General features: G+C 41.7%; 1 protein-coding gene across 1 annotated transcript; it reads right to left on the minus strand.

Moving 5' to 3' along the window:
- Window positions 1-1,046: 1,046 nt before the first annotated feature.
- On the minus strand, window positions 1,047-14,335 carry p4ha3 (prolyl 4-hydroxylase, alpha polypeptide III). The gene is made up of 13 exons (XM_084558910.1): window positions 13,956-14,335; window positions 13,096-13,250; window positions 12,706-12,929; window positions 8,384-8,533; window positions 8,255-8,306; window positions 8,003-8,160; window positions 7,080-7,256; window positions 5,052-5,116; window positions 4,791-4,950; window positions 4,630-4,692; window positions 4,231-4,299; window positions 3,506-3,602; window positions 1,047-3,091 (listed from the first exon to the last, which is right to left on the minus strand). The coding sequence occupies exons 1-13, from the start codon at window positions 14,138-14,140 to the stop codon at window positions 3,021-3,023; spliced, it is 1,626 nt and encodes a 541-aa protein (XP_084415036.1). The 5' UTR covers window positions 14,141-14,335; the 3' UTR covers window positions 1,047-3,020.
- Window positions 14,336-14,618: the final 283 nt, after the last annotated feature.

Consider the following 14,618-nt stretch of genomic DNA (forward strand, 5'->3'; position numbering starts at 1 on the left):
CTGAAGTTGTTATTATTTACACTCGGTTATTTCATGTGGCAAGCTAAAACTAATGTAGTTTGGGGATGTTTATATTATTTAACACACCTTGATTTAAATAAAAGAGGTTCAAGCTACAAAAAAATAACCATACAGCTGAAATAACATTTCTCTGGCACAGTTTCAATAATAATTTAACATTATAAGCTTTAGAAAGGATTGCATGACTGTTAAATTGCATTTTACCTGTACTTAATAAACTGTATGTTGATTCAAAGATCATTACAAGTAGTGTATGAGTAACATTTTACTGTTGTAGCTCTATTTATCTTTGAATCATTTAAAATTAAAGATGCAGTCAGCAAATGAAGGTGCTTAATTTGAATTTCTCAGCTGTCCTTTGATGATGATGAAGATGATGACAGAGACAAGGACAGTGAGTGAAGTGGGCACACACTCTCCTTATCTGAATTGTGACATGGGGGACCTAAATCATAGACATAGCTTTTCTATAAAAAACATTGCAAGTCAAAGATGTCAAGAATCATTAGAATGATCTTTTTATGAGTACATTATATGTGTTTATATATATAAAATATCTCCACCAACATTAGCTACCGGGTGGCACAGTGGCGTGGTGGTTAGCACTGATGCCTCACAGCAAGAAGGCTATGGGTTCAAACCCAGGCTGAGTGGGGCCTTTCTGTGTGGAGTTTGCATGTTCGCTGTCCAAAGACATGGTCATTGGGTTAATTGGTGATTCTAAATTAGCCCAGCCCCCCACAACCCTTCGCAGGACAAGCAGTTATGGAAGATGAATGAATGTATGAACTATAGCTGCCAGGTACAATACAGCTGAGCAGAGGTATCATGTGGGATAAAATGTTTATTCTCTGTAATAGTACCTGATAATAAGTACATGGAGTATTATAATAGTTTTATTCATTTTATTGTTATGCTTTTTAATCTTCCCTGCGACCCTTCACAGGAACAAGCGGTTGCAGAAGATGAATGAATGAATGCTTTTTAAAACACCTAAACTGTTTATTTGCTGAAAGGTGACTTTTATTAACCTGTTAAAAATGAGTAGAACACACAAGACACAATATTGAAGAGAAATTCAGTTCCACTTACAAAAATAAATAAAGAAACCATTAAATTAAAGTAATCCTTCAGTTAGTTTACAATAAAAACAGCACACACATTTTAACATGCTGAAAAAAACAATAAAAAAATTGCACAAGCTCCATTTATTTGTATTTTACATCACCAGCAGAGGGAAGCACTGATCTGTGTTTCAAAGCTGCTCACTAACAGGACTTCATTAGTTTTTTTTTCTTTTTTTTTGTGCCTGAGATTAAAATCTAATTTGTCTCCCAGCTTTACTTTGTTCTGCTGCAGACTATCCATCAGACAATTACGTATTCAAGTTTTTTAGAGGGGAAACTCACTGACTCTGTGAAGAGAAGTTAACAGCTCGTAAACAAGTTAGGAGGCTCCAAAAAAGGCTTTAAAAGTCAAATGTGCAGACTCCATGTATGCATTTGACAATGTGCTGAGGACGACCTATGATCTGGTCATGTGTACTTTAGGTAGCTTGGACTGTGCTCTTACATAGCAACACGTCCCTCTGCAGCAGTGTTTGTTGTGGTAACAGTGGCTGCTAGTGAAAGTGTATGGGAAGAGCGCAGAGTAGAGCAGTTTGAGTTCAAGGGAGCTTTTAAAAATAAACTATATAAAAAGGTCATTAATTAACTGGTTTATGATTTGTATGCCTTAAAACAACTAGTGGCTAATTTTTCATCAGTATAGTCACAGCAGTTGTAAACCTGTGTTGAGTCAGTGTTTAAATTAAATAAATATGGTGTCTCATCTATCCATCTATCTACTTAGTTTGTGGAAAAAGAAAGTCCTGCTGTTCAGTGTGCATGCAGAAATTAGCAGTAGACATCTAGTACCTGTCATATTCATGCATTTTCTCTGTGTCAGTGTGTGTCTGCAGAGCTGGAAAGAAAAACACGTCTTTGTGTGCAAGCAAAAGGTACGACTGAGCGATCCCTGTCACTCAAGTAGCAGGACGTCCCCAGAAAGTTTCATCCAACCAACTCATGCTGTGAATTTTAATAGTGCGTATTCCTCACACCTCAGCCTACTTTAAAAAGGCCTATGACCTACTTAGACGCAGATATCTGAGATATGCAGGCAGGGTTGGTTGGTGTGAGTCCAGACAGGTTTCCTATCACTTGGCACGCAGACAGATATGATGAATGAAGGGCAATATCAGAGGCTCAGTGAGAGGCAGACGAACTGGTTCATTTGTTCCGTTAGACAGTCACTGAAAGAGTCTCCCACACACAGCGATGATCACATCGTTCAGTCAGCTACGCATAAACAACTAGCACACTCATAATGACTGGTTCTTTTGACTCATTACACCACAATGAACTGAAAAGACCTGAGATCATCACAAACTCATGACTTAGATTTTAACGTGCCGAAACAAGATAGTGTCCTCTACCTTGAGGAACATATTAGTTTTCTCGACACCGACAGAAGTCTTGTGATTTTTTGCCTGGCACACTGAATCTCTGTATAATCCATCTTTTGAAGTTTTGAAATGAAATGTTGAGAGATCTGTTGCTGATTCGTAGTGACAGACCCCTGAGAGGGCCCAGCAGAAAGAGAGTACTATAAGATTTCAGTTTTCAAGCAAGCAGGAGGTAAACAGCCTCGCACAGTTTACTGAACCATCACAGAGGCCTCTCTCCATCTGTAGGAACTGGCCAGAAGGAGCATTAGGCCTCTGGGGGACTGATTGCCAACCGCCCCGCTCCTCCTCTCCACTTCCACCTCCATGTCCACTGCAGCAGTGCTCTCTGGGGCCCGGGGCTCCAATCACAGATGCACGCTTCCCCTTCACAGCTCTCGCCTCCCCTGGCTGTGTGCTCACTTTCTGGCTCCCTCCCTCTCACCGCCTGCAAGTGTGCCTCACAATTGTAAAGGCTTGTACTCCGAGGGGCCCGGCGATCGCTCCACCCCTCTCACTCTTCGGGATTCAGGCTGCAGCGATGTTGAAACTCTTGTCCATACTCGTGGATCCATTTGTTTGCCACTGAAACACACAGACAGATCCAAACTAATCAGAAAATATTCCTTACCTTTGAATATTTTCAACCTTTGAATAATGGTGCAGCCTTGAGATTAATATCTGGTGATATCTCTGGCTGCTAAAAGCTACACCTCCAGCAAACGCCTGTGCAGCTGCTTTGTGATGATTAATATCCTCCTGTTAGCTTAACTGGGTCCCCGTCACACATTTGATGCTCTGGGCCAACCGGCAGCAGATGTTTCTCTTCCAAGAAGAGCTCTCAATGTCTGAGCTGTAATCTGTTACATCTCTAAACACATAATGTAGCACAGATGTGCTTTAGCTCCTGGAAATCAGGAAAGCCGAACGATGGATGCGTGTGGTGGGAAACAGAGGGTGACAATGAATGTTCACGTCACGTTTTTGCTCCTATCTTACCCCATTTGTCCCCAATAAGTACGGGACAGCCGGCATGCAGCGTGTCCACGTCTCCTTGACCGTTTCTGTGCAGGTTCCACCAGAATATGGCAGCTTTCTGTGACAAAAGAAACAAACAGTGATAACTTTTAAGGAGCCAGAATTTTTTTTTGCCAATACTGCTGATTAATCTTATTAATGAATCTATGGACTGCTGGAATTATTTGGACTAAAATACCAGAACATACACAGTTTCTTTCTTTATAAGACACAGAAAATGGAGTTAAAATATTTAGTTATCGAGCAATTAGTTTACAATTTAATTTAATTTAATTTCATTTTATAATTGATCCATTTATACTGTATGCTGTATAAAAGAGGTCTTCTTGTTACAGTTATTACTTTATTGGAGATTTATGGAGTTCAGTTGTTTTCTGTATAAACAGCAAGGAAGTTAGGCGTCAGTAAAAAAGGTGAAAGGTTAAGCCCCGAGGTTGGCCTGTTAAACCGTCTGCAGCTCATTCATCAACCCACAAGACAGAGAAAACTTTCCACTCATGACACAAAAGTAGTATTACGGTGGAAATCTAGAGCTAGTGTTGCTGTGATCTCAACTTCCAGCTTTTTGACAGCGCCACCAGAGAAGGTGAGTGAGGTGAAATTAATTTGTCCCGAGGCGGAAATGAAACGCAGAGACAAGAGAGTGGCTGCTTTCAGCTGCTCTGAGACGCTCAGAGTGTGTTTACCTCCACGACAGGAACACTGAAGTTGGCGTAGATGAAGGCTGTGGACCCACCTGCCTCGACAGAGCTGAGCTGTGGAAAAAGACATTCCTTCAGAGCTGTGTCTTGTGTTTATGAAAAGCTACTCTGTGTACTGCACTGTTTTAAATTTTTTTTTTAACTCTTATAGACGGTATAACGGAAGTCAGGGGAAAAAAAATTGACTTCGACACAACAGTAATAAAATTTTAATGTAGGCAGCGAGGTCAGATCCAGTCAGAGTTTCTCAGGCCAGCTGTTCCAAAGTCTTGTGGCAAAGGCCAGATTTATTTTGTTTTTAATTTTAGACTTTGAATCAGCCAACAGGAACCTGCCCAAGAACCTCAGACTGCCATCCGAGTCAGGCAGGGTCAGAACACTCACATATATCATGAAGGTTGCCACACGATTCCCAGTTTTCAGCTTGTACACAGGACTCGAAGGTGACTGGATACGCAGAAACGGACAAGGAATATAACTGATAAATCATAATAAATGTTTAAATGTTAAAATACTAAAACTAACTAGCTAATAAATCAACTTACCGTAGCATGGTCAAAATGAGGCTCATAATGGCCTCCAATCCCATAATTCACTACTTGGAGGTACTCGCCAAATGGGTGCATGACGTTCAGACCCGTGAGCATCGAGATCCTCTGGTCCAGCTTTTCCACAATGGAGTGTGCAGAGCCCTTTAACCACGCACTGCAAATAAGACATTATAATAATTAACATAACGTCCACAGATGTTTTTATAGTTTGAATGAAATGATAAACAGTCAAAATGTTTTGTCCATAGTTTGTACCCCTTGCTGATGCGATAGTCTGCCGTTTCTTGTTTCTCTCCAGCTGCCACCACAGATCTCCTCAACTGGTTAGCAAAGACATAAAACAGCATCGTAAGTTTATTTTATTTTATTCTTTTCACTGTTCCTGTAGCCAAACATGACTAAAATAAATAAAACAGAGTACAGATAAGAGACTGTCACCAGGACAGACTTATGTTAATCTTCTCATTCTGCTTTGAAAGAGTGAAAACATAATTATTCTTGACTGCAAACTGCAAAGAATGCAGGAGAGTCTGCCCGCAGATACCAGGATCTCCCAAAAGTCTGGGAAGGGTTCTGTAGAAGTCCAGATGTTTCGGACTGAGTTGGCTCTTCTTAAAGCCTCTGGGATTTATTTGGACACCAGAATCGTCTGTGATCTATCTAAAGATGAAAATGAAATGCTTTGCGGAAGTCTGTTGAATCCGTCTCTTTAAGGTATATTTGGTGGGCTAGCTGAATTGGTGTCAGAAATCTGCTAAATTCTGCAGAGACAAAACAAAACGCCAGTTAATTGTGATTAAAACCTATGAAATGTCAGATTAATTCACTTGCGTTTTTACACGAGTCTCATTTGAAAGAGCAAACCGTACTCTAATGAACGCTGCTCACTGCTCCAAACTAATACCGTACCACGGGCCTGTTTTCAATCAGCCCACAAGCTGACATAATGATGAAATAAGTACTGGGGTTTCCATCAGAGCAAAGCAAAGCGTGGAAAACTCACTGAACGAAGCCAAAACCTCACAGAAACTATAGGACACCAATTCAGCTAGCCCACCAAATATTCCTCAAAGAGACGAATTCAACAGACTTTTGCAGAGCATTTCATTTTCATCTTTAGCTAGATCATGGACTGGATATTTACCATTGGAACCCAGCAGGGTTATTTGGACAGTTTGCGGCGCTCAGCCAAGTTTTCATAGTAATGTATCCCTCATTCCTTTAAGCCTCGCGAAATGCCTGGAAGCTGACCAACTCTTCCTCCACACCGACTTTCCAGGATCTTCCCCGTAGGAAAAGAAAGTCCCAAGTAATATATTCATTATTTTCAGCATACCTTTATTTCTTATGCTATGAATTATTTCTGTCTAGGTTTGAGCTCAATGCTGCGTTTTCCTTTTCAGGCCCCTGAAAGTATAATCAGCAAAATGTACCGTGAGCCGTAGAGGCAGAAAGTGTTAAAGGAAAAGTACTTAAAGCGTGCATCTTATTACTGTACTTAAGTAAATGAACTCAGTTAGTGTCCTTTGATGTTTGCTTAAGACACTAATGGGAAAAAACTCAGCGCTGGAGCTGAATCAAACTGATAAATGCGCAGCTGTGTTATTGGTCATTTAGAGTCAAAGGGCGATAAAACACAAGACACAGTGGTAGGGATGAGGATTTGATGGATCACCAATATCAAAACATGGTAACGGAGAGCTACTGGTCTCATCGCCGGGGCAGGAATCAGGTGTAGTGTCCTTACCAATAACAGTAGTTGCACAGGATATCATAACATATAGCGTGTATAGCTGGCTAAGTTGTGCAAAGCTAACATCTGAGAAAATGCCCAGCTGGCCAGAAGAAATCCTAAATAATTATAATTGGTACAATCAGCAGAGAGAATTGCAACAATTTCCTGGTGAGAAGCCACAAGATGCGTTATATTCTCCATGAGTGAAAACCAATACACTTGGTTTGGTCGGCTTTAAACTCTGTTAAATTCCTTCTGCGTGACGGTCAAATAACCCAGAATGTAATTTTATTGAGGAACACGGAGTTCACGTGACAATAGCAAAATCTTAAACAGATTTTCCTCCACAGTTCATGAATTTGTTGATTTGAACAAACATAAACAGACTTCAACTCCTTCTGCTGCCAAGAAAACACTTTGCGAGACCCGTGAGGATGACCTCCTCTGTTTGTTATCACAACTCTACAAAACACGGGATTATGGGGCTACAAAATGCACATGGATTAAAAGCAGACATATTGGGAGGCTCCGTGGGTTGCGTCACTTACTCCCGGTTGGGCCGTCCTCTTGATATCTTCAGCCTCTGTGTCAGTGATGAAGTCGTGGAAAAGGACAACGTACGGCTGCAGACTCAGCACCTCCCGCCTCACGGGCAGCAGCAGCAGAGCAGGGCTGCCGTTGGTGAAGTAGTCGCAGGAGAGTTTGGGGTTTTCAAAATGCATGGGCTGTTTGGAGAAACGAGCATCTGAAGTCCATTAAAAGATCAAGCCACAAGCCATTACTCGCATACTGAGCACTGTTCTCTTCCCACATTAGCTTAAAAGTAAATATTACTAATTATAGTGCTTTTATGGCCAAGGAAACAGTTTATAGTTACAAACTTCTTAATTTTTGACAAACTACTTGGAACAATAAAGGAAATTGAAAATAAGCTTACTCCCCTTATTAAAAAGTTAATTTTGTGAACATTGGCAGCTAAAAACAGAAGATGGATCTTATGCTTTTCAGATTTTCATCTGGCAGAACTGCATTTTCCGATTTGAAGTGAAATGTCTTCATGGCTACTGAATGACATAACTTAATATTTCAATTACTCCTTATGCTTTTGTCCCTCTTTCAAAGCAGCAGTATTAGTAGTCACCATCTCGACTTTTCGCTAGTTCCCTGTCTGTGGAAAGCATGACCAGTGAATTCACAAGTTCCTGACCCATTACATTTCACAAGAATGTCTAAATCGCTAGCTCACTCTGATCTAAAAATGACGTCAGCTGCATCAAAACCACCAGGCCATGATACATCTTTTGACTATAATTGGAGACACATGGACCATCTATAACAGTGACAACTAGTCAAACACTTTGGTTGAATATAGCTCTTTTTGCAGGGAGTCACACAATTGCTCCAACGGAGAAACCATCCATGCTACTTGGTAAATGACTGATCATGGACTCAAATGTGCAGTGATGAATACCTGGGAGCCTTGAGTCTGGCAGAGTCTCTCATAGGTGTCCCTGGTCTTTAAATAAGAGGAGGTGGGTCTCCTCAGCCTGTCGCCTCTGGGTGGACCTGCAGCAACCAGCAGCTTCTCATATTTCTCAACGTTCTGCAAAACTCTACCATTCATCGGATCTGAGAGGGAGCACATGCACACGAGAAGGGAAGAGTCACTCTGGGATAAAAGAGATTTAAGAGCAAGTGAAGAGAGTTAAGGGAAAATATTTACTGTGATGCAGCAGCTCCTGAGATAGACTGAGAGCGTAGGAGACGTTTCCTGTCTGAAACAACGAGAGCAATTTAGGGAAGGACAGTCCATCAATTATGTGTGTAGTTTCCTAAATTCCTGTGAACCTACTTTAAAGTGAGAAAACGCCAGATGATCTAGAGCGTCCTCCAAAGTCCCTTCGTTCTCAGGGCTCCACTCTCCTCTTGTTCCCTTGAAGAGACGCACCGACTCCTCCATCCACTGCACTGAGTGATAATAGTCCTCCAGATCATAGGCCACCTGTTACAACAACGCCACATTTAAACACAATTTCGAAAGTTTAATGCTTGTCTGCCAGATTCTGTGAGGTTTTGGGATTTCAGAAATCATTTCAGTCTGAGTCACATAAACAGCAGGCCGCCCAGGTATGAGCCAAGATCAGCAGCCAGTATCCATTAACCTGACACAGTATTTCGTAAGTGGTGTGTTGGTTATATGAACTAATATGGAACTGAATGAGAGGAAAATGGTGTTTGCTACTATTGGCTGGTGGGAGGAATGCAGAAATATGAAGTGAAATATAGCAGAAAATCAGCAACGGTAATATCTGGGGATTTGGAGGAAGACTGGAGCTTTGACGTACCAGACAGGATCAGAACAGAGACAAACAGGACCCGCTGCACCAGACTGACTTTAAAACTTGAGCGTGTTCACTTGGATGAGTTTAACCTTTTAAATCAGGTCCTTTTAGACCTTTTATCAGCCATCCATTTATATTTGCTCATCTGAGGCAGGGTTGTGGTGGTGGCAGGCTGGCACAGCATCCCAGATACTGTCCGAGATCTACTGTATATCTCAGCGAATTGTTGGTCTAACCCAGGGTCTCCTTCCAGATGCCCTCCCAGATTTGGAGATACCCAGGAGGCTTTGCCATTTTTCAGTCGGATAGATAGATAGACGCCTTGGCAGACATGTAACAATCTGTAAACGCACCCACCTTGATACAATTTAAAGAGGCCATTTATATAAAACATTATTAACTATTATTATTACCATTATTAGCTATAGGAACCATAACTATTTGATGTACCAGGTTGTAAAGATGTTGTATTTTTGCTGTATAGTTGAGCATTTTAACATGGTGGTCGATGGGGATTGACTCACTTTTTAAGTCAGCCTCAAGCGGATAATTGAGGAACTGCAGTTTTTGGCACTTCTGCATTAGCTTAATTTTTCAACCGTGAAGGTTGCTGCTTGGTTTGATCATGTTGCAGTGGTGAAGATCTCTGTCCATACAGTCATTGAATCTTTTTATCCTCATGTTCACCATCGATTAATGCAGAATTTTAAGACTTGATACCGTTGAAACAGTTGAGTTACTTGAAGATTCAAACCCTGTACAGTTGTGAGGAAATGAGGAAACTAGCTACAGAGACCAAAACCATTTTCTGTTCTCTGCTGTAAACATGTTTAAATCTGTTGAAACATTCCAACATGGAGGTGGATTGACTCATTTTTGGCGCCAGCTGTTCAAAGAACTGCAGAGCTGCCAACTCTCACGCTTTCGCCGTGTGACACACGGTTTTGCCTGTTTTCCCACGCACTCACGCCACACATCCAATTTCTCACGCAAAAAAAAAAAAACTCCACGACGGTAGATGGCGCTGATGAACGCCCCTGAACCTTTGCGCTGCGCTACACCTGCAGTGCACCCCTTTACTATCTATGCCTGCACCCCGAAGTAGACAGAAGAAGAGATACAGAGAGATCGCTAGGACAGCAGGAGAAACCAGAAACTACTTTGAGAAGTCTGATAAAGAAGAGAATCTGAGCTGAGACTAGGCCAGTATAACCATGCACACAGATCATAGACAAGGACTTTACCCAGCTTCTGATCTGCATCTGATACTGATTATGCCTCATTTTAGCTATTTTTGTAATGCATTCATCAGTTTTATTGCTTGAAAAAGTTGTACTGTTTAAGCACTTTATTTGTTGCACTTTATTTGTCTCTGATGGACCATGTGGTGGGAGACTTTGAATGAAGAATAATGTCCCTCCCTAACTAACGTTGTGTCGTTTTTGGCTGAACATAAATCATTAAGTGCTCTTAAGAATACAATTATTCACAACATAGGTTAGGTTTTAGTTAAGAATTAGTTTAATACCATTTTAATCAAAATATCAATCAACCTACCTAGGTCAAATCTTAAACACTGATCTATGAATAAGGCTTTATTGTCATTTAGGCACACCGATAGTTTTCTGGTTGAATGTTCAGATCAAGTCTACAGACTAAGACCTACAAGTCATGATGCCGAACATGAATCAGAATAAGTTCAGGTATCGCACATCTTTAGCAGACCGCCCAAAAATCCACTAGAATGCTGGAAACCACATCTACTTAATCCAAAATCTCCTGGGGGTGGACCTTCAGCTATGTCTGCTTCACAGAATGTAACTAATATTGTCCATCTTCAGTGGGCTGCCCCTATCAACAGCTTTGGACCTCCCCACAAACCACCAGAATGCAGGGTACAACATGGGTACAACATCAATTAATTCCAATTATCTTATATCTGAGCCACCAATTTGTGTGACTGCATGCACGGCATAATTTTGGTCACCCACGACAAAATCTCACTCCAAGGTTTTTTGAAAAGTTGGCAGGTATGGAACTGCAGTTTAAGTTTTTTAGGCCCGAAAGTTAGAAAACCTTAAGCAGTATTTTTACGTTTAGAAAATCACAAACACTGGCTGCAGTCTACTTTATCTGGTCTCAAACCCATCTGGGAGCTGACTTGACTTGATTAAGTAGGTGCTGACTAAAGACCTGACAACACCCACACAGAGACAGGGTTGGATGTGGCTCCTCCCGTCACAGATTGTGTCCACAAACCCCCTCCAGACATCACCCTAACAAACACTCCTGTGTACCAACCCACCCACACAGAAACTCACCAACTAATCAGCCAATCAGACCTCAGGTTCACACCCAGTTCACAACATTATACCCTTTAATTTGCAGGTTTTCAGTCTCTCAAACGGATTTTAAATTCTCTCTAATGAAAGTTACAAGCCACAAACTTCTGTTTGCAAAACCCTGCTGGTTTAAAATAAGCAGTTTAACAGACACATAAAAAGCAGGCAACTCCTTCACAGACAACGCCCCCAAAGCTCAGCATCTTTGTTTGTAGATTGAAGTGAAGGGAAGCTCTGCTCTTCGCTCCTAACGTCTGCTGTGTGAGATAATGTGTTTTCCATACATGAGCATGTCTCGCTCACACAGAGCCCTGCCCTCACACATCACTGCTGTACAGTGGAAACCTTTTTTTTTTTTTTTTTTTTTCCCTTATTCATCTTCACATGAACACGACTCCCCGGACACGCAATGGGAGGAATCCCACTTTTTCCAGGCTGACGGTCTGGATTCCTACCAGACAGTGACTGACAGGTCCGGATGTTTCACAGAGAGGGAGCGAGAGTTTCACAGCCACAGCTTTAATCTCAGTCGAGACCGAAGAGGAAGGTGGTTCAGCAAACTGTCAGCACATGACATTTGCTAATTTTTAGGTGGCAGAGTAACCAGTGGTGTTACATTTACTCGACTACTGTACTTAAATACTGAGGTAGTTTATTGTTTCTATGTTATGCGACTTGATATATCTGCTTATTTTAGTTCTCTACTTTTATTTGGGGGGGCTGGAGCCTATCCCAGCTGTCATCGGGTGAAAGGCAGGGTACACCCTGGACAGGTCGCCAGTCTATCGCAGGACGACAGCATGTCTTTGGACGGTGGGAGGAAGCCGGAGTACCCGGAGAGAACCCACGCAGACACAGGGAGAAGATAGGTAGATAGATAGATAGATAGATACTTTATTAACATGCAAACTCAACACAGAAAGGCCCAATTGGCCCATGGACCACCATGCCACTGTGCCGCCCCACTTGTCAGAAATAAAAAAAGTTGTATTGTGACTGATGCTTTAGGATGTTTTATGTAAATACAGATATCTTCTACCGTCCATGTAAATAGTTTAGCGGGAACCTCTGATCAGAATGATTTCAATCAGGATAGAAATATCATCCATTTAAGCTGTTGTTACTAGTTTCACCAGCAAGTTTCAGATTTACTTAAATAACTGTTTGAGGATTAACAACTTAAAACACGCCAGCAGTCACTTATGCAAAAGTAAATTTGAATGTAAAGCACACATGTGTGCAGCAAAACTTCTTCTTTTCTCTATCACTAATCTTCTAATAAACATTCAGATTTATCATGTGACCCTTTAGAGGGGCCTAAACCCTATGTTGACAACCAGTGGACTAAACTACTGATACCTACATACAGATATATCAAAGTCTAATAATGAAACATCAGGCATAGAAACCATTTCACTGCAGAACTGCTGATACTTAAAAAAAAAAAAGCAATCAGAAAAAACAATAGAGTAAAACAACAGATTACGCACCTTCCCAACCAGGAAGCAGTCGTCACCAGACAGCGGGACGGACACTGCAGGCATGCAGACATCAACAGGCTCGCCATCTGTGACTCTCTGAAAACGACCCCTCGCGAGGCTGGACACCTGGAGAGCGTACACGTCCTGCAGCCTCATCAGCCCCTTCGCAGCCCCCTGGAGGTCTTCCAGCTTGGGAAGATCTGCCTCTTCCTCCTCGTAACTGGACCTGAGGGCTGGACAGCAGAAGGGCCAAAAGGTGAAATGGGAGAGGGGCGGCGGGAGGGTTGTGTAGTGTTGACAGGAGGGAGGAGGAGGAGGAGTGGGAGGGGGAGGGGGAGGGGGAGTTGTGTGTTTAGTTATCAACACCAGATGTGTCTGTGAAGAAGACAGTGAGCCAACCTTGAGCGTTCTCCTGGGCTTCGTCGCTGTAGACGACGTTCAGCCACTCTGACTGAAGACGCTTGATGAGAGTGAAAGCCACCAGAGGGTTCGCCATCGTAGCCGCCGGGCCTTTGTAGAGTTCTGTGTGCAGCTCAGACACTTTGGCATAAAATCTGCATGGAAGATTTAGTGCAGTTAATAAAAAAGGTGCTCAGACAGGGTGAGAACACGGTGAAGTATTGTCATTTAAGATCTGCAGAAGTTCGTCTAGATTTTTAAACTGACTCATGAAAATTTGGATCTGATTATCATAAAGTCCCTTTTCAACTCCACGCCACTAAAAGCCACCACAATAAAGCTACTGTTTGAAATTATGTGGCCATAAAATTAGAGGCAGTCCCACAGGGAAAATGGAAGTAATAAGTCTTGTTCAGTGACTCTGTTTAAAGATTTCTTACTGAAACCTGTAAAAAAATAAATGTACTTTTCTCTTTTCTGCACAATTTCCTGTTGGTTGGTTGAAGATTCACCCTAAAACAGAACTTAGACTTTTTCTCATATAATTTCCTGCACGTAAAGTTCATAAAACGCAGCTGTGGATCAGATAATGTGATCGTATCCTCGTAAAACCAACACATGTGCTCCTCTATTCATCATGTCCAACAACTTGTTCCATTATTATTTACTGTCTGTGGAGCAGCTCCAGGATTATGCCACCAGAGAATAAACAATCCACACTAAAACAGAGCTGTGAATTTATGGAATGTTTCCCTTTAACTCTTAATTCAAACACCACTAAAATTTCGAGGAGATCCATCAGTAATTAATATCCTTTCATGCAAATAAAGAGCTCTTATACGAGTCCATCCATCACTGACCGTCTGATGTCCTCTAGCCTCTCCAGCTCGTGATCAATGTAAGTCCTCAAGTAATCGATCAGCTTCCGTTCAACGCTGATCGCCTGCTTTACGTTCAGCAGCGACGTGTACATTTCTCCTGAAGCCTTTGGAAGCAAATCGGCAACGACAACCAGCAGAAAGTAAACCCGTGCAGGATGCTTCATCTCCGACTCTGAGAATAAACTTCTGCTTCTCCCTCTTCTTCTTCTTCTGCAGCAGCAGCTTCTCTGGTTTTTATTGTTCCTCTCAGTTTTCCTGAACAGCGCTGAGGATCTTCAGGATGAGCTGCAGGCTGTCTATCTGATCTGAGATCAGAGTTTACCCTCGGTTCACAAGTCTGACCTGCAGCCGGAACTCATTCAGGATAATTAGTTTTCACTCATTTTCTCTTTATTGCAGGAAATTTAAGGAGTTTTGTGGCCGCTGTTTGAGATGAAACGAGCTGCTCAGTCCGTTTGAGCTCAGTTGCATGCAAATACATGACAGTTTAATTTATTTATCAGCTTTATTTTAACTTTTAATGGCACAATAAATCTTTTGAGGAGCCCGACTAAATGAGAATCGTTTGCTTCCTAAAGAAAAAAACTTAACTTAATAAAAAAAATAAAAAAATAAATAAGTTTGGAGTCAGGGCGACATCTG

Source organism: Chelon labrosus (assembly GCF_963514085.1).
Source record: "Chelon labrosus genome assembly, chromosome: 13".
Taxonomy (NCBI): domain Eukaryota; kingdom Metazoa; phylum Chordata; class Actinopteri; order Mugiliformes; family Mugilidae; genus Chelon; species Chelon labrosus.